At 40.8% G+C, this 25633-nt stretch overlaps 1 protein-coding gene across 2 annotated transcripts in view; it reads right to left on the reverse strand.

Annotated features, from left to right (window-relative positions):
- The window catches only part of mgat4a (alpha-1,3-mannosyl-glycoprotein 4-beta-N-acetylglucosaminyltransferase A), a 37181-nt gene extending 11900 nt beyond the window's left edge, over positions 1-25281 (reverse strand). Inside the window, exons 1-4 of one of the 2 annotated variants that reach the window (XM_042425843.1) lie at positions 24832-25281; positions 24172-24576; positions 8462-8629; positions 6947-7087 (exon numbers count right to left, since the gene is read on the reverse strand). In XM_042425843.1, coding sequence (XP_042281777.1) covers positions 6947-7087; positions 8462-8629; positions 24172-24265 — 403 coding nt within the window. In that variant the 5' untranslated portion in view covers positions 24266-24576; positions 24832-25281. Of the gene's footprint in view, positions 1-6946; positions 7088-8461; positions 8630-24171 lie in introns of both variants that reach the window. The other variant, XM_042425842.1, reaches the window with a different exon arrangement.
- Between the last annotated feature and the right edge of the window lie 352 nt (positions 25282-25633).

The raw sequence follows: 25633 nt of genomic DNA on the forward strand, positions 1-25633 counted from the left end.
AGTGATAATGCATGCAAGTGCAGCGTGAGCAGGACTGACTCCAAGTCTGCCCCTCCCCGTGTCCCTTGATCAGCCTGCCCGCTTCACTCTGCCATCCTTTCATCTTCTTCAGGAAAAAAAAAGCACAACAATTTACATTTCTGTTCGTTTCTCCATCACATCTGTGGAAAGAACTGATTTGGCATGCCATACAGATAAAAGAAAGCTGGTGTTTGGCTGTGTTGTAGGCTTGCGAAGTTAAGCAAAATGTCACTTGATCATTTTCTCAAACCTAGCATGTAAATGTGTTTATTTTCCTGATCAGGTACTAGGGCTGCACGATACTGGAAAAAAACTGACTTTTCACCAGATACATGCAGTGTGTTATCCATGTACAGATATACAGTTACCTATCATAATCTTCATCATCTGGGTACTTTTAAAAGGTCTATCCTCTAACAAAACAAACCCCCCTCCTACTTCTACCACACTTGGTTCAGCCCTCTGCCACCCCTCCAGAAATCAGCTTGGACTCCTCCACTTTAGGTTTCACATATGGGACTCTGTCACAGGCATGAACAAGTGGAGACGGAACAGGTGGAGAGGTATTTGGGAAAAACAACATGTTTCTTAATAAACTTTACAAATAGACTTGTTTGTCGCAGTTGTGTTATTTACATGTAATCTACCATTTCTAAGGTTGTTCAAATGTATGTTTAATCTGCATGGTGGAAGATAACCAGCCCTTCCAGCGCGACTGAGGATGGTAAAACTCTCAAACTCGAGTAACAAACAGATTTGTCTATATGCCAGCAAGATGTAAGTACAGATAGATCTGGATACTGCAAGTTTAGTGTGCGCGTGTGTGTGTGTTTATGTGTTAAGCCTTTCACATTAGGGAGCGGACCAGCCCTGTGACAGTAACTGTTAAACTTTTAACCAGTACTGGGACGAGGTGCCATTGATAACAGGAACACATGCACTCAGAAGCCACCTCACGTAACTGAACGCCTGCCTCTAGCATCTGGGTGACATTATCTGTGACAGCAGCCGTGTCACGTGCATGTTTACAGGCAGGTGATATGCAGACTCTGCATCTGCAGCGATCAGTTCACTATGTGCTCTGATCAAGGAGTGCACTTTATCAGTTTATCAAAGAACCAAAACAGGTAGCGCTCATTTTCAGGTTGTGGTAAGCAACTAAAGGGGCCTGCTTTGGTTGTTTGAAGTGCATCCGTTCACCAGAGCACATTGGGAACTGATCTGTGTAAATTGTGTAATATCAGCTGGACTTTTCTTGTAGATTAGTCATGGAAAATGAGAACCTTGTGAGTTTTCCTTTGTATCAAGCAGCAAGAAAGCTGTAGCATGATGAGTGTGAGCTAATTTGCCTTACTTGACACTGCACGTCCTGCAATGTGACTATTGCACATGTACACATCACGATGTTGATGTTGAAACCACATATTGTGCAGCACTATTAGGCACCATGGCCACACATTATTCAGAGGTTAGTGGTAATGAAGGAATGGACATCAGTGGATGCTCGTAGTAGGAAAGATATTGTATATAAGTTTATCATTAAAGATCTGGTATTATGGCCTTTTTTGACTAATTTTTATAAATATTGAGTCTATTTTAAACATATCTGTGACATTTTGTTCACAAAAAGTTGTTTAGACTTCTCTAAATACATCTTTCCTTACAGCCCAGATTCCCCTCTGTCTTCCAGCAGGCTGCCTCAGAAGCCATTTACATAAAAATTGGCATTATTAATGACCACCTGTTCCGATTGGCTGGAGGTGTGGCCCCCACCTCCACCCCCAGCCAACTGGAATAATACCTAATGAATAATACAAATTCCCTTACACCGCATCTTTGCCTGGAGAAATGGCTGCAGCTGAAGACATAAGTATATAGTATATAAGCAGTCTATGAACTGGAGTCTGATCCTGAATGGGAAGGGGAAGAGCCTGTTGTTGCACAGATGAGATTTCAAAATAAAAGTAATATTTTCAAATGTAGCCGGAGGTCGCTAGCTTAGCTTCAGCACAGATATATTATATTCCTTTAGATAAGTAACAGAAAGAAACAATGTGTCATCCAAAGATCGTGGATGAAACAGTTGAAAATGTTGCAGTGTAACGAGTCTCATTAAGCAGACAGTCGGCTGTAAAATGTGCAGAACACACAACCACTTGCCAATAACGGAGGGAAGATTGTCTCCACAAATGAATTTCAGCCATTCCTGACATAAATTTCCACCCTCTGGAAGGCTGTAAAGACTTTTTAGCTGCTGAACAACCAGCAACACTTCCAGTGTCCTGCTTTCCTCGTCATCCAGCTGAAGTTAAAGTTTCGTGCATATTTGATTTGACTTTCTGGAAAGTATACGTCACACCAGAAAGCTCTTCAGCCGCAAATTTCAAATAACTTAAAAAGGCTGAGTAGATATAATTGAGTAATTTTACAGCACAGGAGGCTCCACCATCACCCTAATGCACCCCAAAACTAATTTTTCCTGTTTTCCACAATACCAGTTTATGGGTTAATTATGTGATTTTTTTCTAATAAACCTAGTTTTCTTTTTTCTTTTTTTTTTTTAAATGAGACTAATAATTCATGTGCAGGTCTGGAAAATTTCAGAAATACAATTTATTAGAAATAATTATGTATTAGTTCATATTCATACGGAAGCAGAAAAATTGCACTGAGATTTAAGGAGAACAAAAGTTTTTATGAGATTTTGAATTTAAAAATGTATGAATGTACTGTGAGGTCCAAAAGTCTGAGACCACTAGTCAAGATACTTCTATTTTGCATTTGCTTCGAATGTAAAACTTTTTTTTTTCATTACAAATGATAATATCAGCTTAACAATTTAAGTGAAAAGTTGAATTGTTGAAAAATGTACGTGTATTTCAGAATATCTTTATCAGAATATCTCTAGTATTTGGTGTGTCCCCATTTTGCTTGAATGACAGCATGCACTCGAGCTGGCATGGACTCCACAAGTTTGTGCAAAACCTGATGACCCCTGTTATCCCAGCATGATTTGACAATGCTCCAAAAAGCTTCTTGTGATGCCACAGCATGCTTGGCTTTCTCAGGCTTCAACTGCCCCCATAAATGTTCAATGGGGTTAAGGTCAGGTGACTGTGGAGGAAAAGTCCATAACAGTCAGGACTCCTTGATCTTCTTTGGTCTTCAAGTAGTTCTTGCAAAGCTTTGAGGTGTGTTTGGGGTCATTATCCTGCTGCAGTATGAATCCTTCGCCACAAAGAAGCAAACTAGAGGGTACGGCATGTTTTTAAAGAATGGAGTGATACTTCTCTTTCATCGGGGTGGAGTCAATTCAGTGCAGGTGTCCAACTCCAGAGTAGGCAAAACAGCCCCATATTTGAATATTCCCATCACCATGTTTCACTGTGGGTTTGATACATTGTGGTATCATTCTCTCTCCTGTTCATCTCGTTACATACACCCTTCTGTTGCTGCCATAAATATATAACTTGGATTCATCGGAAAATAGGACTTTTTTCCAGTCATCCACTGTGAAATGCTGGTATTTCTTAGCCCACTCCAAGCGTTTGGCCTTGTTTCTCCCTCTGAGAAGTGGTTTAGAAACTGCTACTCATCCTCTGAGACCACTACAACACAGCCTTCTTTTGACAGTACTTTTGCTGATTGGAGTCTTGTTTTCTTTATTCAGCAAATTCTGTATCTGTGATGAAATTGCTTTTCTATCTCTCAGGGAACTAAGCTTGATGTATTGATCTTTTGATGGTGTGGTCACTTTTGGTCTGCCTGATCGTGCTTTGGATACAACTGATCAAGTTTCTGCACAGCGTTTTAGAGTTCCATGCACTGCACCTCGCAGAGCAGGTGCTGCCGTGCAAAGCTCAGCAGGTTTGACATGCGTTGCTGCATGCAGCTTTAAAATATGAGCATGTCCTATTTTCTGTCTTCAGTGTTTCATTGCAGCAATGTAGCTTGCAAATCAGCACACACTGGAACAAGAGAGGGTTGTTTTTGGGAAATTTAAGGGAAATCAGTGATGATTAAAAGCTTTGGCTTGTGTTTGGTGATGCATTTCTTCCGAAAATGTCTGCACATAGGGTGAGGTTGATATACAAGGTTCCAGCACAGGTCAGCCATGTTTTGGGAAACAGGTTAACCACCGGTCCTTAGTGTATAATGGGAGTAAGAGAATGAGTGTGCATTTGTGAGAGAGAGATAATGTTAAGAACCTTCAAAGTTTCCACTTAAAGTAATTAGTTTCAGATTGGATGTTGTTGATTAAATTCTGTTGATTTTTCAACTGAGATCACAACTTCTGTCATTCAAACGGACTCAGTAATCAGCAAAATCAGTGGTTTCTATGACATGATGAGTCCTCTGCCAAAAAGTGTTTAATCACACACACAAATAAAAAGCAGTGTTCAGCAAGAAAGCTGATACATTTTCACTTCCGCTTGAAACAATCATGCTGACCAGCTCAACAAAACTCTGCACTTTGTCACCTTATCATTCAGACAGGAAGTCTCTGTCCTTCCTCCATGAGCAATTAGAAGGTGGCACATTGCATCTTCTGTGTTTTCTTTTTTCTTTCTTCAGTGCAGTAGCCACAGCAGTACACATTCCTCCACAGACCCCATGTTTGTTTACTATTGTGGTCATGGAAATGCTCTGATTAGGTTTAAGCATCCTATATTGCCTCCTTGAGGGCTGAAATTGATCACCTCCACCAGTGTGAAGGAGTGCACACCATGCGTTTGCACTGGCTGGGCCAGGCGTTGCCATTTGCATACTTGCATGAAGCGTGTTTTTGGCCTTACTGGTTAGTCAAGATTCCTGCGAGGAGAGTGGTAGGATCTGGAGGGGACTGCATAAACCCTCGCATGTGTTAGCCCCTCCCAGTGAGGTTCTTTGCACTAAGGAGAAAAGATGCAGCTGGCACCATTTGTAGCAGAGCAACACATGATTGTCTACACTTTCCTCAGGCCAACAGAAACGCAGTGACAAAGACTGCAACACAAGGAGAATTCCAAATTGGGGAGGAAAAGGGGGAAAATTAGACCTTCTACGACAGCTTGTGGCAGAATGAATGCTAGTGTAGTGCTTGGCAACAAAGTAGCGACTGTGTAAAAGGGCAAGAGTTAGCAAACTGCTGAGTGGCTAAAGGCCATATATGTGTTTGGAACTAGGAATGCTGCATTACAATAATACTGTTGTTAAATTCTGTCTAAAAGGGGCCTCAGTCAAGCCTTACTCCATCCATTTCAGTCTCAGTCAGGACTGTTTCTTCCCATAATCCTTATTCAATTTAAAGAGGGAGGATGTCCTAATTTTCACAGCTAAAAATATCCCAATGTCAGATATGCTTAGACCAGCAGAGAAATGAGTAGAGAAGTTAAAAAAAATTAAGACACAGAGTTAGGCAATAAGTGAAGAAAAAACGAACATTAACAGCCCTGTTGGGGCACTGAGGCTAAAGCTGCCAGTGGTTAATCAAGTATATTACAGGGTATGCACAAGTAATGCAGGGGCCAAAATTCCCTGCGGCAGCCATGTGTCTCCATGACCCACCACCACAGAGACCCACTATCAATTCCCAGTAGTGTGTTCCAGTGAACACAAACGGCAGTTTGAGGGTGGGAAGCAAGTGAGAAATCAAGTCCCACCCAGTGATAACAAGAGAGTATTCAACAACAAACTCTGCATTATCAGTGCCTTGACATTCTTTATAGGATTTCCAAGAGAAAGCCAAAAAGAGTCTTAAAAGCTTGTCCGCAGGTAACAGATACCTGCCCACCTGTCATACAACCAGATAGACTGGCAATGACTGAGAGATGGCAGCGATAGACCTTGTATTTTTTCTTGCTTCCTGTGAGAATACCTTGTACTCATTGATCACTGGCCTTTGAAGAGATCAAACAAGCCACAGGCTGGAGACAAGAAACTCCTACTTGTTCCCAACCTGTCCCTCCCTCCTTTCCTCTAACTTGTCTAGGGCCTCTATTTTTCCCCCATAGCCATTGTCATTAGGAATGTGGAAACACAATTTGAGCTTTTCAGCCCCTAAACTCACTTCCCTTTGCGCCCCCTACTCACTCCACCTATCACACTCGCAATGCTAGATAAGTAATCCTCTTAAAGAGAACTTGATATAGCAGAGGTCACGTGCTTGAGGAGAGAATGAAAAAAAAAAAAAATTACAAATAAATATGGGGTTGCTGAAAGTATGTAATAAGGAGCGGGATAATCTATGTGAACGAGGAGGCTAATGACAGGTGTTCTGTTCCTCTGTGAGCTTTGTAAAAAAAATTGGTTTTATAGCATCTTTACTGTGATAGAGTGTGAGCTCTCGTGGAATGAACCAGAACACAAAACACATACAGACGTTACAATTCTGAATTTATTGAGGCCTACAGCTATACATTTTGTGATCATTTGCTCATTGTATGTCCTTAGAGTAAACGTTCTTTAATATAGCTCTTTTAAAAAAGGAACAATGTGCTTTACAGCTTCATTAAAAGAGGGGAAAAGCCACAATAGAAACGCATTTGAACACACCAAGTGCAAGAACATAGTAGGATAGAGATTTGAAAGCAGGAGAAGGAAATCCCTGTTCGATGAATGTAAGAGGAAGGATACATTGTTTGTAAAGTAAATAAGAAATTATACATAGACTACAATAACTCAAACAGTCGTCAGAAAGATCTTACTGCACCACTCAGTCCAGAGGGGGATATGTGTTATGAACTAGTCACCAACTGAAAACATGTTGAGACATGATTCTCTCTCTGGTGTAATGAGGCTCTCTTGAGGTTTTACTAGGTGTTTATGTAGGACTAGTATGCATATTCTGGAGAAAGAGCCTCATACAGTGAATCAGTTAGTTCATTATACTGAATTTGCAGCGTGTGCCTGTCTGTGTCTGTGTTTATGTGTGTAAGCTGCTCACCTCCTGTGCGGCCAAGACCAACTTGCACGGCAGGATGCAGGCTGCCCTCATTGTTGAGAAGGTGAGGCAGGTGGTGGTAGATATTTGGCACCTGGAGAGGTTTCCTATTTGCGAGCTCCTTCAGCAGTTTCTGTGTCTCATCTAAACACAGGCACAGAGGAGCAAGTCGAGTTAAATCCTTTACTCGTTTTCATAAAATGATGACTGGAGTGAAATTATACTGACTTTTAAAGAAAAACCTGTCAACATCAAAGTGGTCCGATAGAACAGTGATGCTATGATGATTTAATAAATATAATGAACTATATACTGTTTTACCCACAGTAGTAAATAAATGTTCTTTCCTAGAATATGAGTACTCATTCGCTGGAGGACTGTGTTCATGCTTGTGTACAAAGTCATTCATACTGTATTTCCCTTATGCAGGGCTCTTGATGCACTGCAGGTCCACTGCAGCCAATATTAAGTAATAATTGAGTTTTCATTTTCCATTTGTGTGCGCATGACTTATGAATCACAATCTAAAAATGTTTGATAATGCATAATAACTGCCAGAATGAAAATTAAAACATCACTCTGACAGATTATTTTCAGTTTAATAATGAAACTAAATAGGAAATGGACAGAAAACGTGCAACCAGAGCTGAAAAACTAAATTGCCAACTATACTTTAAAGATCCCCTCCAGATCTGCTAAAAATACTCTGCTTTGAATAATAATTTGTGTCTGTTTTTTCACAAAAAAGTTCAATTACCTGGTTAGAAATTCTTAAAATAACATCTACTCCTACCTCATTGAAAAATCAAGAATATGCAAGTGCGTTTTATTTCAAAAGTGTAACTGCTGGACACACGATGTCTCCTACTTAAATGTGATCATGTGTCATTCTCAGTGTTTGCTCACTGGAAGCTTCAAGTTTCCACATAACACTTGCATAAGTTGTGTACTGGAGCTTGATTGGCTCCCAAACTAGTTGTGATGTAATAAATCATGTGCTTATGTACACACCTTAAACTCTGATTTTTGGGAAACACAGAGGAATTTCCCCCTTCTGGTAATGTATGTGAAAACAACCTTCTAGTGTCAATTCATTATTCTGCAGAGTGAAGCTCAAACATTCAAGTGAAGTAACAATGATGTGTTTTATTTTTGAGTGGAGGGGGACTTTGAAATTAAAAATTGAATTATCTGCTGTGCTAAACAGTGAAATGGTCCTATGATCGGTAATGTTTCAGCCAACTGGATTCTGTAACCCACCCAATGGTTTTGAGAGCTGGTTTTGAAAGATTTATCATAAGAAGCCTCCGAAAATCCTGCCACTGTGAGAACGACTGTTCAAAAATCCTGTTTCATTTCATTAGAAACTATCTGGCTCTTACAGGTACTTTATAAAGATCTATACTTAGTTACTTTTAGAAGCACAGCAAGTTTTTTATTTGAACCTATACAACAGCTGCTTGACAGTGTTTACGCTCAGATGGGATCAATCAGTCTTTGTTGGTTTCTATCAGTTACCTGAGAAGTTTGTGAGGGCATCTTTGCTGCTGTTAGTCTCAGCGATGGCACGTCTGAACTGCTCGAGAATGTTGTTGAGCTCAGACGAGCGCTGCAGCGTCCTGTGCTCTGCCACACGAAGGCGCTCTTTCAAGGCATGGAACTCCCGCTGGTATGCTATCAGCTTCTCTACAAGAGAAAAAACGCAAGCAGGAAATGAGGGTGTGTAAGCAGTTAACAGCATTCTCTACATATATTTACAGTAAATTAATTAATGATAATGATAATAATGGTCTAATGCAAATGCAACCAATCACTCTAGGGAGAAGCACAAAGGCAAAACATGCTGTCAAACTTGTGCAACCAGTGCACGGATGCAACACTAATGAAAAGCTAATGCTCGTAAGGATGGGAAGTAGTAAAGTTTATCATTGGGGGTTGGGTCTAACATAATCTGATATGATATGACGTTTATATTTCCTATCAGTTGACCTCTAAGCAGCAGCTTATGTTTCACTATTACATAGTGCCGCGTTAAGACGACAAGCTGACTAAGCCTGAAGACTTAATATTTAAAAAAGCTCACAGATGCACCAGCAGTAAAACCGTACAGTAGAAAGCAACTAAACCTTCAACAGAAATCACTCCAAGAGCACTCTTCCACCCACGGAAGCACAGAGCACTTAATTTGTTGTTTTGGATTTGGATCTATATTAAAATACTAGTAATGATAGACATTTATGCTTTACATGAACCAGTTTTGTCTCATTCAACAAGTACAGTAGTTCATGAGAAGACAGCAAAAATCTTCCTGTATCCAGATCCACACCAAAAAATAAAAAATGTCTTATGGCCTACAGTAAGTATCCCTACTAAGGGATCAAATTTGCTTTATGCTGCACTTTAACTAGAAACACCAGAGGGAAACTTTGATAAGACAGTGTAGTAGTGGTGTTGACAGAACATGACCGCTATTATGAGAGCACAAGGTTACAGGCATTCACATATGCACGGGCTGCACAGCAAAGACTAAGGTTTACCAGAGCAGTTTGGAGCAAGGTGCATTGAGTCTCTAGAGCACTTATAGACAAGTGAAGGGAGCAAACTATTTTTTTTCAATTTCCCCAACCAGGATTTCCCAGATTGATGAGGGATTTACAGCACTTGTCACAAACCTGTCTTTCAAATCTCTGGATTACTGTGGTAACAAATGATATTGTCGGCGATAATATAGCACTCAGGAGAAGCAATTTACTCACAGCGTGTTTTTACTGAAACGTGCTTTAGGCTTAGAGGCAGTTTACTGTAAAGCTCTGAGGAAACTTGTCCCTGGTGAACTCCTTATCAGGAAACAGAAATGTTGCGGTTGGTGTAGGGAAGTACTGGCCGTTAGATTCTATGAAAAAGAAGTAGCTGTGGTTTGTATTGCTGGATCATAGATGCAGTAAATAAGTCTTAAGTCTTAAACATGGTCTTAATGTAGTCTTACTGCTTATTTTACTTAACTTGTAGTTGTTGTGTTTAATTCTCTGTGTTGCATTTCTTTTCCAGTATACTATACATTACATACATTCTATTTTAATAAGTGATTTAAAGACAAGAAAACGTGTGGCATGTTGTGACTTGCCTAAAAAGCAAGTATCAGCATTAGCAGCACGGCTCTGATGTAGTTCAAAAACTTTTGAGGTCAAAGGGAGAATACAAAGAACATTCAGGTGTGTTAGGTGGGTTTGTGGGTTTGGCAGGTCTCTGATCTTCCTCTGCTGGTAGATTTATTGTGCCCTTTTGGAAAGCTCTTCAATAAAACAATGAAACCCAGACTCCCTTTATCTTCCCCTCTCCAGCAGTCTCTCTGACTGAGCTATTGTCCATTCACTCTGCCGCAGATTCTCTTTCTGGACAGAACCATGTTGTTCTTCGTGAATGTTGATCTCTAAGAAACACAGACAGACGCTGTCATTTGGCCCGAACCTCATAAAAAGGGCAGCTTCAGACTAAAACAGACTTTCATCTTCACTGCAGTCCTTCGATTGAAAGACACCAGCCCGTTGAGATGAAACCACACCTGTAATCCCACTGTGCAAAGAAGCAACACACAAGACACGTCACAGGAACAGAAACAAGTAGATCAGATTTATATTTAGCTATGTTTTTAACCACATGCAGATGCATTCGGAGGTGAGACTGTAGGCTGCACTTTTCTAGTAATACCGCACACTCTCATAAAGAAGGAGCTCTTACGTTACCTAAGAAAGTGTGTTAATGTTGGGATGTGTTTACACTAGTCTCTTGACAGAACGGTTAAATGTCACTTTAGATGTACTTTCATTCTTGTTAGAGAGCTCACATAAAAAAAACATTGAACACAGAACCATTTTCTTTACACATCAAGTGGTGCCACTATCAATAGTGATGGTAATAGGTTGAATGGGAAAAGCCATCTAGTGGTATACAGCCACTAGATGAGTGAGTACACAAAATACATTAAACAATTAGATCTACCTGAGGTCCAGAGTAAATCTATGCAATCTCATTATTCTTCTCTGCTCTCTATTACCAGAAGGAGTGGGGGGAAGGGCTAAAGTAGCTTTGCTCTGCCTCTGAGCTCACAGCCTTTCCTTCCTTCTGTTTGCGTCCAACCTCTTTTCTTAATACCGTCTCATCCATTCCTCATTGTGTCCTTCTCTGCTCCCTCCTCTCTCCCGGTTTCCAAAGATCCAGTGCTACCCCTCTTGTGATACACTGCCTTGATGTGTCATCCTTGATTCCTCTGCTGAATTTATTTTATTTATTAATGAGAAATGTGGGAGGAAAGGGGAGTCTGATGTATAATCGAAACTCGACAACTATGTTTAAAAAACGATCTCAAGGCATCACACTCTGGACAAAAAGAGATATATCCCTTGTAAAAACTTTCTTTCTGCAAATTTGAAGTTAATTCTAATCTACCAAATGTTCACTTTTGGTTAGGGATGCTCCGATTGATTAAATCGCTTTATTAGTGGTCCTTCACTGAGGAAAATGAATAAACATCATTTAATATACACAGCAGCAGGCATGTCATTTATTGCATTACAGTCTGTCAACTCAGTGGATGATGTGGCTTTTATCCAAGTTCTATCACTATATGGATAAAACAAAAATGAGATGATCTGTGTTGGTTTAATACAAAATATGAAACATGATCACTTTATAAAATCAAAACCACGTCTCTTTCCTACTTAGCAATTATGCCACAAATTGATAGCAAAACTGACAGTGCTGCACTGTGCGACCAAATTTTGGGCTGGACTCAGTATCTCCAGCAATGAGGATGAACATAGATGAGACAGGAAGCTTGCATATGATGACTATGGGCTCTATTTTCATAGAGGTGCAACGAGCGGCGCGAGCAGCACTCCCAGATGTTGACCTTGAAACTCACTTTGCCTGTTTGTGTGGTATATTCTGGTGACCAGCACGGAGCGCATGGTGCATAGGTCAGAGGAGAGGTGATTTTATCAACAAGAGCAAAGTAAATACTTGCTGCAAACGTGCCACAATAACAGATTGATGCTTGAAATATAAATAAGTTATTTAAAGTAAACACACTCCACCCAAAATCGGCACAGAAAAAAACTTTTCATGTGGTTAAAGCAAGAAAGTCGGTTAATCAGTCTGCATCTTCAAACGAACGTGGCTGATTCTTGTCATTGTGATTGTGTGATTAAAATAAGGCCCTGTATCTGTTTTAAATTAATGTTAAGTCTGCAGATCTCTCTCAAGACATTACAGCAGGCTTGTATTAGTAATTATATATTAGTAATGGTATCCTGTAGGCTTTACTATAACTTCCTGTAAACACGCAAATACGTCAGCAGAAGATTTTTCCCAGTAAGAGAAACATTACATCTGTAATAGCATTTAAATAACAGAAGACGTCAGAGAGAGAGAGCTGACAGACGGTGTGAGCTGGCTTGGCCATACAGATCTTACAACTACATTCTTCTTAACTTCATGGCAGACAAGGATGATCTCATTTCTGAGAAATATTTCACAGAAACCCAACCCTGAATTCACCAGAATATTAAGAGTTTCATTCTGTTGAAACTCTGAACTAATCACCTCATCGAAAAGCCCTCACCGTGATCTTGTCCTTGACCTCATTCTCCCTTGCTGATGCATGCTGCTGACTGCGGGTTCGTGAGTGCTGATGAGGGATTTGTGTGGTTTTTTTGAATGAGTGAGAGATTTGCAGTACATACAATCATATGCAGATGTCCTTGTTAAAGCATATTTTCACTATTGCAGCACATTTTTTTCTTTCAAATGCACAACCGCCCTTTGGACAATGAATTACAAATCATGTCTGACCGATAAATCTATACATCATGAATATGTTTTACAAAGAGCAGTGCTGAAAAAGCTGTTTGTTAGCTTAACTGTTTAAAACTGGTCTGCTACTTTCAAAACATTTAGTTTCGAAATGAAAATAAATATAGAAAGAATAGTTTTGGCCTCAATTTCTATAAAATACAGTGGACAGCAGAAGCACCTGGCCTTTACTGGAAGCAGGCGTATATTAAAAGAGAGGCCTTTATTTCTAAATCCCTCTGTTTGATTAGTATATTTGCTCATATTTTAGTACGCAGCCTCCTTGTTTTCTGATCTGCCTCTGTTTGCACTGTTAAATTTTTGTTACATTACAAGTAATCCACTTCCTCTGACGTGCAGCACAATCATTTTAGCACTTGAGTTCCAACCCAGAACATTTTGGCAGCGCACCACTTAGCTGTAGCATGCGGGTGGAATGCTCATGGATGTATGCTCGCCGGCTTAGGCAAGTTACCCTGGTTACCCTGGTTACCCTGGTTACCCATGCTCGTGTAGTGTCACTGCTAGACTCATAGGTCAGTCTAAGCGCTTCACTCATAGAGACTGAGGACAATCTCCCTGGTTTCATTGTTAAAACTCGGTGGAAACAATTAGAGTTTTAAAAAAAAAAAAACCTGCATTGCAGAACTAATCGAAAATCTTTAAGTACGGCCCTTCATATTGGGGCGACATATAGTTCACTACAGAGGGGAATGAAGGGGTAGCATTATTTCCGGTAATGCGTGTCTTTGACAAAATGTTTGGGGCGTAGGTTTGTTAGCAGTCGTTCTCGCCGCTCACTATATCCTACAAAAGAAATGTTGAGTACCTTGCCTCGATCGAAAACTGGATATCAGAGGAACTGATTTTTATTCCTGGAATAGTGAATCAAAGTGTGAAATACTTGGGTCTAAATGCTAAGAATGATAGGACAGAGAGGGTGAATTAAATCATCAAATCATCTGTGGTTTCCAAAGTGTTAGTTCAGGCTTTTATGAAATACACCTTAAAGCTGTGCAAGAATGATCTGGTGAATAATAACTTTACATGATAACTATGGACTCTGCCTGCTTCAGTTTCCAAAAATTTGGCAAAAATTAGATAAAAGTGCCAAAGCAAAGAATCCAACAACTGCAACATCTCTAAGAATTGCAGAAGAGCCAGTACGTGCTGTAACTGTTAATCAAAGGCGTTGCATTTGTGAGACTTGTAGAAAGTAGTAATAAGATTAATCCAACATTTATAGATATTTCTTTTTTTTTTTCTTTTTTTTTTTAATTGATGCTAGTATTTTCTTTGTATATAGCCCTATGCATTTTCTATTTACAAAAACATATGCAAAGTTTAGTGTTCAGCCAAAATGATAACCCTTAATGCACATTAACTCAAGTTCTTAGGTCATTCTCCTTGAGCTGTGCACTCTATTTAACAGAGAATCAGGCACTTTGCCAGAAGTCCCATTTGTCAGAATACTTTTTATCCTAATTTTGATCTCAGCAGACTGTCTCTGTATACTGACAGAAAACCAATTTACCTCAAAAGCACTTCCGCTTTTATTCCCATTATACTGTAACATAAGCAACCTTAACAGACTGTTAATGGTCCTTTAACTTGTTTGGTTGGCTGAAAATGTGCCATGTCATTTAGCCGTTTCTTATGGACACACAGCTACAGATTCCACCTGCTACACATATGAATAAGATGCACATTCATGTAAAACATGTGCTCATTCATTATGCATGTATGAAAACCCTCCAGTGGTGCACCTGCTAGCCATGTGGTTCCACACTGCAGCTGCTATGTGCAACACAAAGCATTTAAACAGTCCGTTATCACTTAAGTAGGCCAGATGGTGCAAAACATGAACTTGAGATTAATAGGAGAAAAACAGGAATGGTAATAACATGTCGGTTTTGCACCCATTCAGGGAGCAGATCTAATAGTTCACAGATGCTCCAACATAAATATGACATGATTAATGGACTTGTACAGACACACATGCAACTCAGAAGTTTCTTTTTGACCACAATCATATGTGGAACCCTGTACTAGGGCATTCATGTCCGCTGGACAGAAAAGATCCAACCAACGTGTCACCTTTAAGTGATACAAGTAAACATTCCTAGTTAAAAACTCCTGCAGCACCTACTTCACACAGGAAAAACAGGCAGACTGACAGAGAGTAGTAGTATTGATTTTTGGTGGTATTTTCCTGAAGGGAAGTGCCAGCAAATCCATGTGTAGGCAGGTGATACTCCCTGGACAGTTCCTTGTATTTTGCATGAGAGAAAAATCACACCTTTATCCTACTGTGTCCTTTTTCTTGCAACCGACAACAAAAACATTTCACTTCACAAATAAGTGAAACGGGTGTGGGGCCAAAAAGTAAAGTAGTACCAGTAAAGCCTGACTAATATTTGCCCTGTTGGCAACTTTCCAACCCAGATTCTTAATTTTGCTTCCTCACCATGAGTTCACTGTTTCTCCTGACCTCCTCCCACTCTTCTTCCTCTACTGTGCTCTAAGTCATGATGAGCCCCTGCAGCTTGCTGTGTCTCTTTGTGGCAGGGCAAGCTGACAGCACTGAGCTGAGAGCAAGACCCTGCTCCGCTTACTTCCACTCTGGCTCCACTTGGCCATCACTCTATTTTGGAAATTGCCCTTTCAGGGATGTCACCAATCCATACTTTAATGAAAGCTCTGAGTCTACTACAAAAGCTATTTTTAGAGCTGTAACGATTGGCCGATTTACAAATGAGCTGATCTACAGAAAATGACCAGCAACTCTTTTTGAATAATCATCTAATCAATCCAAGTAATTCAATTTTCATGCAAAAATATCAAACATTTGCTGGTTCAAGCTTCTTAAATGTGAGGTTTTGATAGTTTTCCTTGTCATATGATGATATATGATAATATATGATAGTAAACTGAAGTTTTGCACTCTTAGTTAGAAAAAATAACAAATTTAAAAAATGTCATCTTGGGCACTTCATTCAATTCTGTAATTTTATAGACAAAACAAATAATCCAATATTCAAATCAAAATATTTTACACATTTTTGCGTGTAGCACAAACTGTTTTCTTTCATATTTTACCTAAAATTCATACATTTCAATTCAACTGACAGTAACTGAAAGTCGGTTTGGTACTTGAAATGGACAGTTTTAGTGCTGTTTGGTTTCAGAGGTTAATTTTTTTCTTTTTAAATGTGTACAGTACCATGCATAACAACATGAAAAAACAATGTCCACACACACACATCCTAGTTTATACAGAAAGCTCATGCCACAGATTCATCAACAAGCGGTCTTTCTTCCCTGACATGGAGGAGAAATTGTGTAATGTCTGGGAATTCTGCCCAGAAGCAGAGAAGGAACATGGATGAATGAATGAATGAATGAACGAATGAATGAATAGCAGTGTGGGCTACAGGATGTGAGCAGAAGCATGAGGAGGGAATCAACAACTTGTTAACATGCACAAAACATTCCAGCTTTTGCCCTTATTCTGAAAATGACAATATTCCTACTAAGCTGTTTACATCTATCTACTAAAGCATGAATGTCTGTCTGTGTGTCCTTCGTGAATCTGTTGAACCGTTCATCGGATTGACTCCACACTTGACGGGTGCATTGCTGGGGGAAAAGGGGAGTGCCATTTTGAATTTGGTGCGATTTGGACATGGGGCACAATAAATATTAATAAATTCAAACTTTGACTAAACAAGCAATCAGCCACTCCGCTCTGCAGCGGTGGGGCGGGGCTTCTGGGCTCTGCAACTGCATGTCAAAATCAGAGCTTTACACCCTGCCATGAGAGAGAGGAGGAAACAGCATCTCTCTTCATTTGATAACATCAAAAGTTAGTCTTTGTTGTACGTTTCCTGATTCATTTTAAAAAAGACAAGGGAAACAGAGAGAGAGAGAGAGAGGGGGCGAGCATGCTGAGAGCACAAGCGAGCGTCAGAGAGACAGTGGTGGAAAGTTTTCTCTTAGAGAGAAAGCTGATTGTTCTGAGAGATGCTGATTGTTTCACAGTGGTTACGTTCTCAAGAACAAATAAACAACCATCAAACATTCAACAGGTGATTAACTGTGGAGATAGACGCTCTTTTTGGTGCGATCTTGACACGTGACACATTTAATATGAATACATTTTAAATAAACAAGCGAACGGCAAGTTGCTCAGCTCTGTGTCTAAGAGCAACGGAGACTGTTTGATATAAACACCGTCACATCACAGCGGGGTGGGGCTTCTGGGCTCTGACTCGATTTTACACTTGGCGGGTGTGAAGTTGTTTGGACATGTGACACGTTTAATAAACTTTGAATAAACAAGTGAACAGCGAGCTGCTCAGGTCTGTGTTTGAGTGCAGCAGGGACTGTTCGATACAAACACTGTCACATCAGAGCAGGGCGGGGCTTCTGGGACAAAGACACGCACCCCGCTCAATTAAACTGCCCAAGAGAGAAGAACAAGTATACACAGGAGAAAAAAACTGAGGCGCAGGCGGTAAAACTAGCCAATAGGAGCACAGATACATTTAATTGACAGCAGAATCAACCAATGGAAGGCCATAAACTGCTTCCACGGTTCAACCTCAGTTTAGTCGCACTGGTGAAGTTTCTGCCTGGATTAAAACCATTTAATTTATTAAATCCTCATCGTTTTAATTGATACGTTTGTCAGTTGATACATATACATGTGGTTCTCTTGAAACAATAAGCAATCTGCCCATTCCAAACAGGCATGTTTTGATCGGGCATTGCACTAGTGGCTAATAAAAATGAATATTCCACAAATATTCCTGTTTACTTGCAGAGGGGTTTTCAGGGTTCTCTCTGCTCCAGTGGGAATGGGAATCATATGATCTCCGCGGGCAGTGAAGTAAACCAGCAAGGTGAAAAACATTAGTGAGCGGCTGCCTGATATTTATAAGTGATATTGAAATGACTGATATTATAAATTCATAATTACAGGCACATCCAATACCTAGGTTGTCCCATGATGTTTACTACGCTGCATCACACCGAGCCGTCACTGTCAGTCAGGATAATAACAACCAATCCATTCCGTCTCCGTCATGAAGAAGGCGCGCTCTGTTTTTCCAGCCCACTCTGAACAGCCCTCCACTCTCCTGTCATTCCTCTCCTCTGTCTGCCTTCCTGCTCCAGCATATGTCATTCTGCCTGCACAAGAGTGCGTTACACAACCGGCCCGTCATGCATCTCTATCCCAGCCTTGTAAATCGTTGGCTAGTTGGTTTGTTTACCACGCACAGAGCTGACCGTAAACAGGCAGGAGGCTGTGTGTCGCAAACTGCGGTAAAAACCCCAACTGAGAAAGAATGCTCCTAAAACCCAAATAATATTGGCCTATCCCACATGGCTTGATCGGAAAATGCTATATTCAGTTATTAGTCACAAACAGATGAAGATGCTGGTTCCTGTTTATGACTGGGCTGGGCTGGGTGAAAGGGAGGTGAACATGCGCGTGACTAAGCATGATACAAATCTCAGCCCACTTCCGGCTCTTCTCATCCTCTTCTCATCCTCTCTCTTGTAAGATTTGGCCTTTCTCTGCTCTCTTCCTCCTTCCAGGCCACTTAGGATTTGTCTGGCAGACTTCTCACATTGTCTCTCACGTTGGAGACAATCTAAATATATACACTCACGTACAACCAGACAACCCTCCCTCCATTCACTGCGATCACTTGGGCTGTTTATGGCCCATTGTGTTTGGACTGATGTGATGATGGAAGAAAACCAAGCCTTGAAACATTGAGGAAGGGGAACGGAAGTTTCAAGGAAGGCAAGGAGGAAATTACATTTGCAAAGAGGAAGAGTGTTTTGTGCCTGGTAACTATCAGCAAATCTGCTGAAAACATAATAACTTCAGAGCTGTCTTTATATATGTGTATGTATGATATGTGATAATCATATCACAAGTAAAACTATGTGCAACATATCAATTCTTAAAGAACTTAACTAAAACTTGTAATTGGATTCTTGGAACAAAGCTTGTTTCTCCTTTAATAGGAGAAAAAACATACAATCCACTATAATATCTATTCTACATTATGGAGTAGGGCTGAACGATTTTGACAAAATATCAAATTGTGATCATTTTGACTGATATTGCAATTGCAATATGATTTGCGATTATTAGATTGAATTATCATTTTTACATTATTCTCATTTCCATTGAAAACATATTAAAATGATCATGGTGTGATTTCTGAGGGGATGTTTTCTTAAGTCTGTAGAATATGATGTGTAGGCCAGGACGACAATATTTAAAATGGTATTTTGACACGCATTTTGCCTTTAACAAATATCGTGCCTCCTGCGATTTGAAAATTGCGGTAATCATATCGTTGTTTTCATTTATAATGCCTTACTGTGGTGGCAAGACACTGAGCATTCTTTGTCAGGTTCAAAGTGAACAACCATAACACCAGATAACATGACAGGTTTGCTTTAAAAAAGTACGTCATATCACCTTTGAACTGGGAAAAACTGGTTTCCCTTACTATGCACTTTACTGCCGGAATGAAAAACAAACTGAAGTAAAGACACTATTCCTCTGAAGGATTCTGAAGTTCTTCTTACTGATATTTTAATAATATTTTTGTATGTTTTAACTAGTATGTGTGTGCATGTGATAACTGCTTTGTGTGGCTGACACGTCTTGTTGTGCTGTTCTATGTATGTAATTTGTTCTCAAGTCATCAGGTGCCAACACTGCAAAACAAAAACAAAGGTTAGGAAATGCATTTAGAGCACCAAAGCATTGAAAAATACTGGTACTTGTTACTAGTGTATCCAAAACATATCACAAAAGGAAGTTTCTCATGGAATTTTTGTCCCCACCCCTACCTCAGGGCCTAACATTATAATTCATATTTACCTTGATAGTCAGTTACTGATGTCTACTTGAGATACAGCCAGAGATACCAGATAGGAGTCTCTCACTAGGGAATGGGTCAGACTCTGACAGGGAAGTACACATTCTAGAGAGTCATTCAACATGGAGTGTTTGTACAGCTGACTGGCACAGCTCTCATTCACAGCAGTCAAGTGACCAGAAACAAGACAAGCTGTCGGAAGCAAAGGCTTAAGCAAAAAATAAAAATAAAAAACTTTGCCCAAGATTACCTCTCCAGCCCACTATCCCCAAAACAAACACAAACTGTGTCTTTAGCCTACAAGAATGGAACCTTACAACACAGTCACAATCCTAAATACAACCATGTTCTCCGTATGCAACAGTTTGAACAGATTTTGAAATTTCTCATTTTCACAATGACTCAATGTCTGAGAACAAGTACACATTAAAACACCCATGCTGGGCAGCTTTGAGGAGAAACCATTTATACCATTTTTAGAGCCAGGGAGCCAGTGCAAAAAAGTACAAGTATAAAGTGATGTTGTTGATGCAGGTAAAGCCCATTCTTGACGGCAGTACACTGATGGGAGTTTAACGTACCTTAGGATTAAAGTTACAGGAAACTTGATTTAGAATTGCGTTTCTTCCATGTCTATCATATCAGAGCACTTAGCATTACAGAAAACATTTAAAAAGATTGAAGTGCAGATGCAACAAAAGGTATGGGTGTTTCAATTAAATGCAAATAAAATTCCAACAACAGAGACCAGTCTTTACCAGTCCAAATGTACAAGTTTCACCTGGAATATGCCTTCACTTTTCAAGACTTCACAGTTAGGAAGTGAACGGTCAGTCAGGAAATCACCATCTGCTTACCCAACCGATCACATCAAAGGCAACGCCCAAGTGAGAGCATGTTCCAATGGTATTTGGACCAAGCCCCCAGAAGTGCGCCAGGCTTGAAGCCAATTTGACATAGTAGCCAAATCGTGGAATTACAACTTCTGGGTCCACCTTGGGCCCAAAAGGATTTTTCCAGCACACAGTCATGGGAAAAGGAGCAGGTATAAAACATTGGATACATTTTTTGAGCATCAGAACCCATTCGGACCGACAACAATTACTTTATCCCCATTCAAGTTAGCAGAGGGCTAAACCGGAAGTTAGCCAGAAACTAAGCAATTTTCCTAGGAATGAACAGAGCTCCACCTCCGACGCTGTAACCAGTTCTCTTTATACATCCATGATTTGGACCTGCTAGGGTTAGCCAACAACATAGAAGCAAGACACTTATCTAAGTGACAACACATAAACAGCATGCAAATGTGTTGTGTATTTGCTTGAGTTTTTTGTGGCGTGTTATGCTCGCTACGCTTCTACAGGCGCTCAGAGGCCTTATTCACTGAAGTCAAATTGACAGATATGTAAATGAATGGCGGCGGAATATTCCTGGTGTTGTTCATGCTGGCTGACTGTCACGCTGTCATGGCTCAATGGGACACTTGAACAGTACAGAGTCATCGTCAATGTTATCAGTAACACCTGTGCTTTTCTAACTGCTTGCTGTAAAAATGGCCTGATAACCATCCTTTGTTGGTTGTTGGCTGGACCAACGACGGACCAGCCCTATAACCACAGTTGTCCATGAGTGACTGAGTGACTGATGAAGTTATACCACTGGTCGGCCGGCCAAGTGTTGGAGTTTCCTCATTAGCCGAGATGATTCAAGCAGTGAACAACAGCGCGACACAGAGTGACTGTATTTCTGCTCCGAGCTCTGATGCTCTCAGCTCCGGTCTTACATGCAACAAAGTCAGCTAAACTCCTGTTTAAACAGACACGTGCCAGCGTCTCTGCATCTCCTTCTCTAATGTCCAGTGTGATCGATTCTCCAGCTGGCAGCGCTGGCAGCAGCCGGCAGGAGAGACACTCCGCGGTGCATTTGCATTTTGTAACTTAACTAATACCAGAACGCAAGCTTTTTATTTAATATTTTATGTCATGTATCTGTTATATCAGTTTAGTGTGGGACGGCTGCTCTGGAGGTGCGGGTGATTTGACTGTAACTGCTGTAACTGGGCAGAGATAAGCCTCCTGAATTTGTACCCAAAATGCTGACAAAACTTTCATTTACAATTTCCAGTGCAGCCTCCATGATCATCAACAGGAAAAGAGGCAGAAAAAAAGAGCATAGAGGGAGAACACACGGTTAAAGCACCACAAATAACAATCACTCTGACAAAATACTCAATACAGAGTGAAAAACTAGAGACATCCTCAGAGTGAAACAGATGAAAGAGCAGGGGGAGTTAACAGATAATTAGTAGGGCTGTAGTCAACCAAAGAAAATCTTGGTCGACTGAAATCGTACATAATCTTCAACTAATCGATTAGTCGCGGGTGGGTTGGGGGGGTTGATGTGACGGGCCTTTAGGCTACTGTACATTTACTGCCAGACTGAAAACTTACCGCTAACCTTTTCCTCTGCTTCGCTCGCATTCACCGTCACTTTCCTGCCACTCTTTCCCAGTCGCTACACAAACATACTAAGCACTGCCCTATTCCTCAACGGAGTTACGCTACCGATATTTAGCGTTATTTTTGGCATTAAAAAAATATTTTTTGGTCTGGCGGGGGTTTATTGATATTATTACACGAGAAACGCTGATTCAGTAGACATTCAGTACGTTCAGTTAACACTCAGTAAACCCAGCAGTCTCTATTAGGTTGGGCGAGTTCAAAATGTGATTTGTTAGTCTGTCCCTCCCGCCGCAGGAAATAATGGATTAATCCTGGAAAGTTATTGATGTAGCACTTCTCTCCTTATGAATGTAACACAGAGATTATTCGACCAATGAGAATTTAGTCGGACGAGAGCATATCGACCAACTAATTGACCAGTCGACCAGGAGACTATAGCCCTAATAATTAGAATAGTTATAATTAGAATTAAAATAAGTTCTCTTTCAAATCAAACATCCCAAGATATGAGTGGAAAGTACTGTTCTTCCTCTGCATTTATAACTTTTTTTTGACTCAAATGTTGCTTGACCATGTCATGTGATATGCTACTTCAGTACACTTTACCAGCAAATATTACTAGGACCACTACAGAAAATTGCAGATAAACTTTTAATATCCAAGAATTCACATTATAGACACTACCACTGACTATCCCAGTAGCAAACTGGCCACAATTTCACACACTGACCATGCACAGTCCAGCCATATACTAGGTTTTGACCTAGTCTCGTTTAGTATATGAAGACAAAGGCATTTTCTAAATCCTGAAATTTAAGTATCTCAGGCCAAACTGCATGTCAAACGCACATATTCTCTCACATGTTTCTCATTGATGATAAGTGGCAGCAGCAAAAGCATTTCACAACATATTTTACATTTGCTCATATGCCAATCTTCTCAACTGTAGGGACAACTATGAGGTGCAGATAAAAGGGTACAGATGCTAATGATACATTGACACTAAGAACCAGTGTACCATGTTTGTCATTTGTGAGAATAATCAGAGTCTGATTGCAGTATTCTTGTTCTGATTACAGATCTATTGCTTTGTATCAACAGGTGCAGCAGACAGAACAAAGGCCATCATCATCATCACTTGACCTTTGCTTATCACATACACACTTTCATTAAGCCACAGACCTGTCTCTGCCACCTTTAGTGGTGACCCTGACTGGACTACATGTACAGGAGAGCTATTTCATCAAGCTGATAAGCATCACTGTAATCTCAATATGAAGCCTTGGCTTGGAATTTATCTAAATACTGCAATTATTTACACTCTCCTGATAACAAGTTACTAAGGTCCACAAACCTTCCAACATAGACTACGCTAACCCTAGCCAAGTACGCACTCAGCCCTTGCATACTGCTGAAACACAGGAATACTTGTGTAAAAAGGCTGAGCCCAGACAAGGAATGCAAAAATATGGTTAATGTTAAGATGAAAGACCTCTATGTTCCTGCAGGAAGGGGGATGGCACTGGATGGTGTGATCATCATAAAGTGTTGCCTGGCGCTTTAAACTGTCGGGGACATACTAAATTATCTCTAACTGATTGAGGGTGGATGGAAACAGAACAGCCTGGCAATGAGCAACGATCTGTGAGGAGAGATGAGAACTGACTACATAGCTGCCATACTGTCGAGCTGTGAAAACGCATACATCAGTGGCAATGGTGACAATTAAAAACAATTCCAATTTTAAAATGCCACTAATTACAGCAGGTACCCCTAAGTATTATGTACATATAAGCATGACCATGTAGGGAATTAGACGTTCCCTGTTAATACCGATGTGCTAAATAGTAACCCAATGGGTCTGAGGTGAACGGCAACACCTGCTGTCCTACGACATGCTGCTGCTGGACCCACGTCAGCTCCATGTCTGCTAGTTTGGGAACCAGGCCTTACCACACACCTTATATTTGTGTGGTGGTCGTGATGACCAAAGTGCTCAGCTTACCTTTGCCATTCTGCCACGCTGTGTACCAGGACAGGCTGAGGAAAGACGTGAAGAAAATAATCGCAGTGGCCACAGTTCCATTTCTGAGCCTCATCTCATTTCAGCGATGCCGCTCCTCGGTTGAGTGTCGGGGACCCCGGAGCTGCCGCTGCCTCCCTCCCTCCTTCTCTCTCTCTCTCTCTCTCTCTCTCTCTCTGTGCCTGCCTTCAGGGTGTTGGGACGTGCGTAGGCGCAGGCATATGGGGGCGTCAAACGGTAAAAGCGCTCCAGTTTACACGGCCGGAGGAGGGGAGAGCTCGGAGGTGCCCCTCGGTCTCGGTGCGTCTTTTCTTCCCGTTATTCGGAGGGCTGTAACTGGCTCCTCCTGAACCGTCCTACAGCGATCAGTCACGAGTCGACCGCCTTCTGTGACGAGACAGTTTACATGGTCGGTTAAGAAAGAACAAGCTAGCTGCCGATACAATCCATTTTAATTTTACAGCCTACAAGTTACAAGTAGGAGGCATTTCCAGTGTGTGACGGTTGATCCTCTGGGATAGGCTGCTCGGTCTCTGACGGACAGGCTACGCCTTAAATCACGTTGATTCCGCTTCAACTGGCAACAGATGAGTACAGAAAAAACCAGACAGCGTGCTGTTAACAACCATCACATGAGCCTACCTCTTCACTGTAGCCAGAAAGTTCTACTTGTCATGTTAGCCAGCTGGCTGCGACACAATATGTTATGTTAGCCAGTTAGCTGCCAGGCTAACATTAAATTGAAACTCTGCCGCAGATTACCAAAACATAAAAAAAACAGAGAGACTGGACTCTCTTTTGCTGTTTTTCGCCGAGTGGTTACACACTCTGAGGCTGTCCACTTCAGTTATTAAACGACTTGATGGCTACAATATACTTTCAAATTTTTAACATGGAACCGTTATCGCCAGAAAGCCGTTTCGAAAACTAAGCAGGCGGCTTCCACCTGTCAGTTGAGCTCGTGTGTACGAGCGGCTCTTCCGGTGACAGCTTTCAAAATAAAGCAGTTATGTGTTTACTGCAGTATACAGTTCAAAACATCAACGAATTCTTTCCATTTAAATCAATTGCAACGTCACTTGCGTAAAGATTTGAATGTGACATTTAGGACGTTAGTTAGTTAATTTTTTTAGCAGAAGTTACAGTTGTAATTTAACTGAACCAGAGGCGTCTAGCGCAGTGTTTTTCAATCCTGGTCCTGGGGCACCTCTGCCCTGTTTGTTTTAGATGTTTCCCTGCTCCAACACACCTGATTCAAATGAATGGGTCGTTATCAGGCTTCTTAGCTTTTTTCTGTGGCTCAAGTGTGACAAAGACCAACTTTTGTTCTCCACCCTGCGATAACCACTCCTTGTTCAACAAATAGAAAGCCCGCCATCTAGTGGCCATGTAGTGCATGTCTGCTCCTTCACACTCCCTAATATACCAAGAACACTGGCCCAGC

The sequence above is a fragment of the Thunnus maccoyii genome, chromosome 11 (assembly GCF_910596095.1).
Source record: "Thunnus maccoyii chromosome 11, fThuMac1.1, whole genome shotgun sequence".
Taxonomy (NCBI): domain Eukaryota; kingdom Metazoa; phylum Chordata; class Actinopteri; order Scombriformes; family Scombridae; genus Thunnus; species Thunnus maccoyii.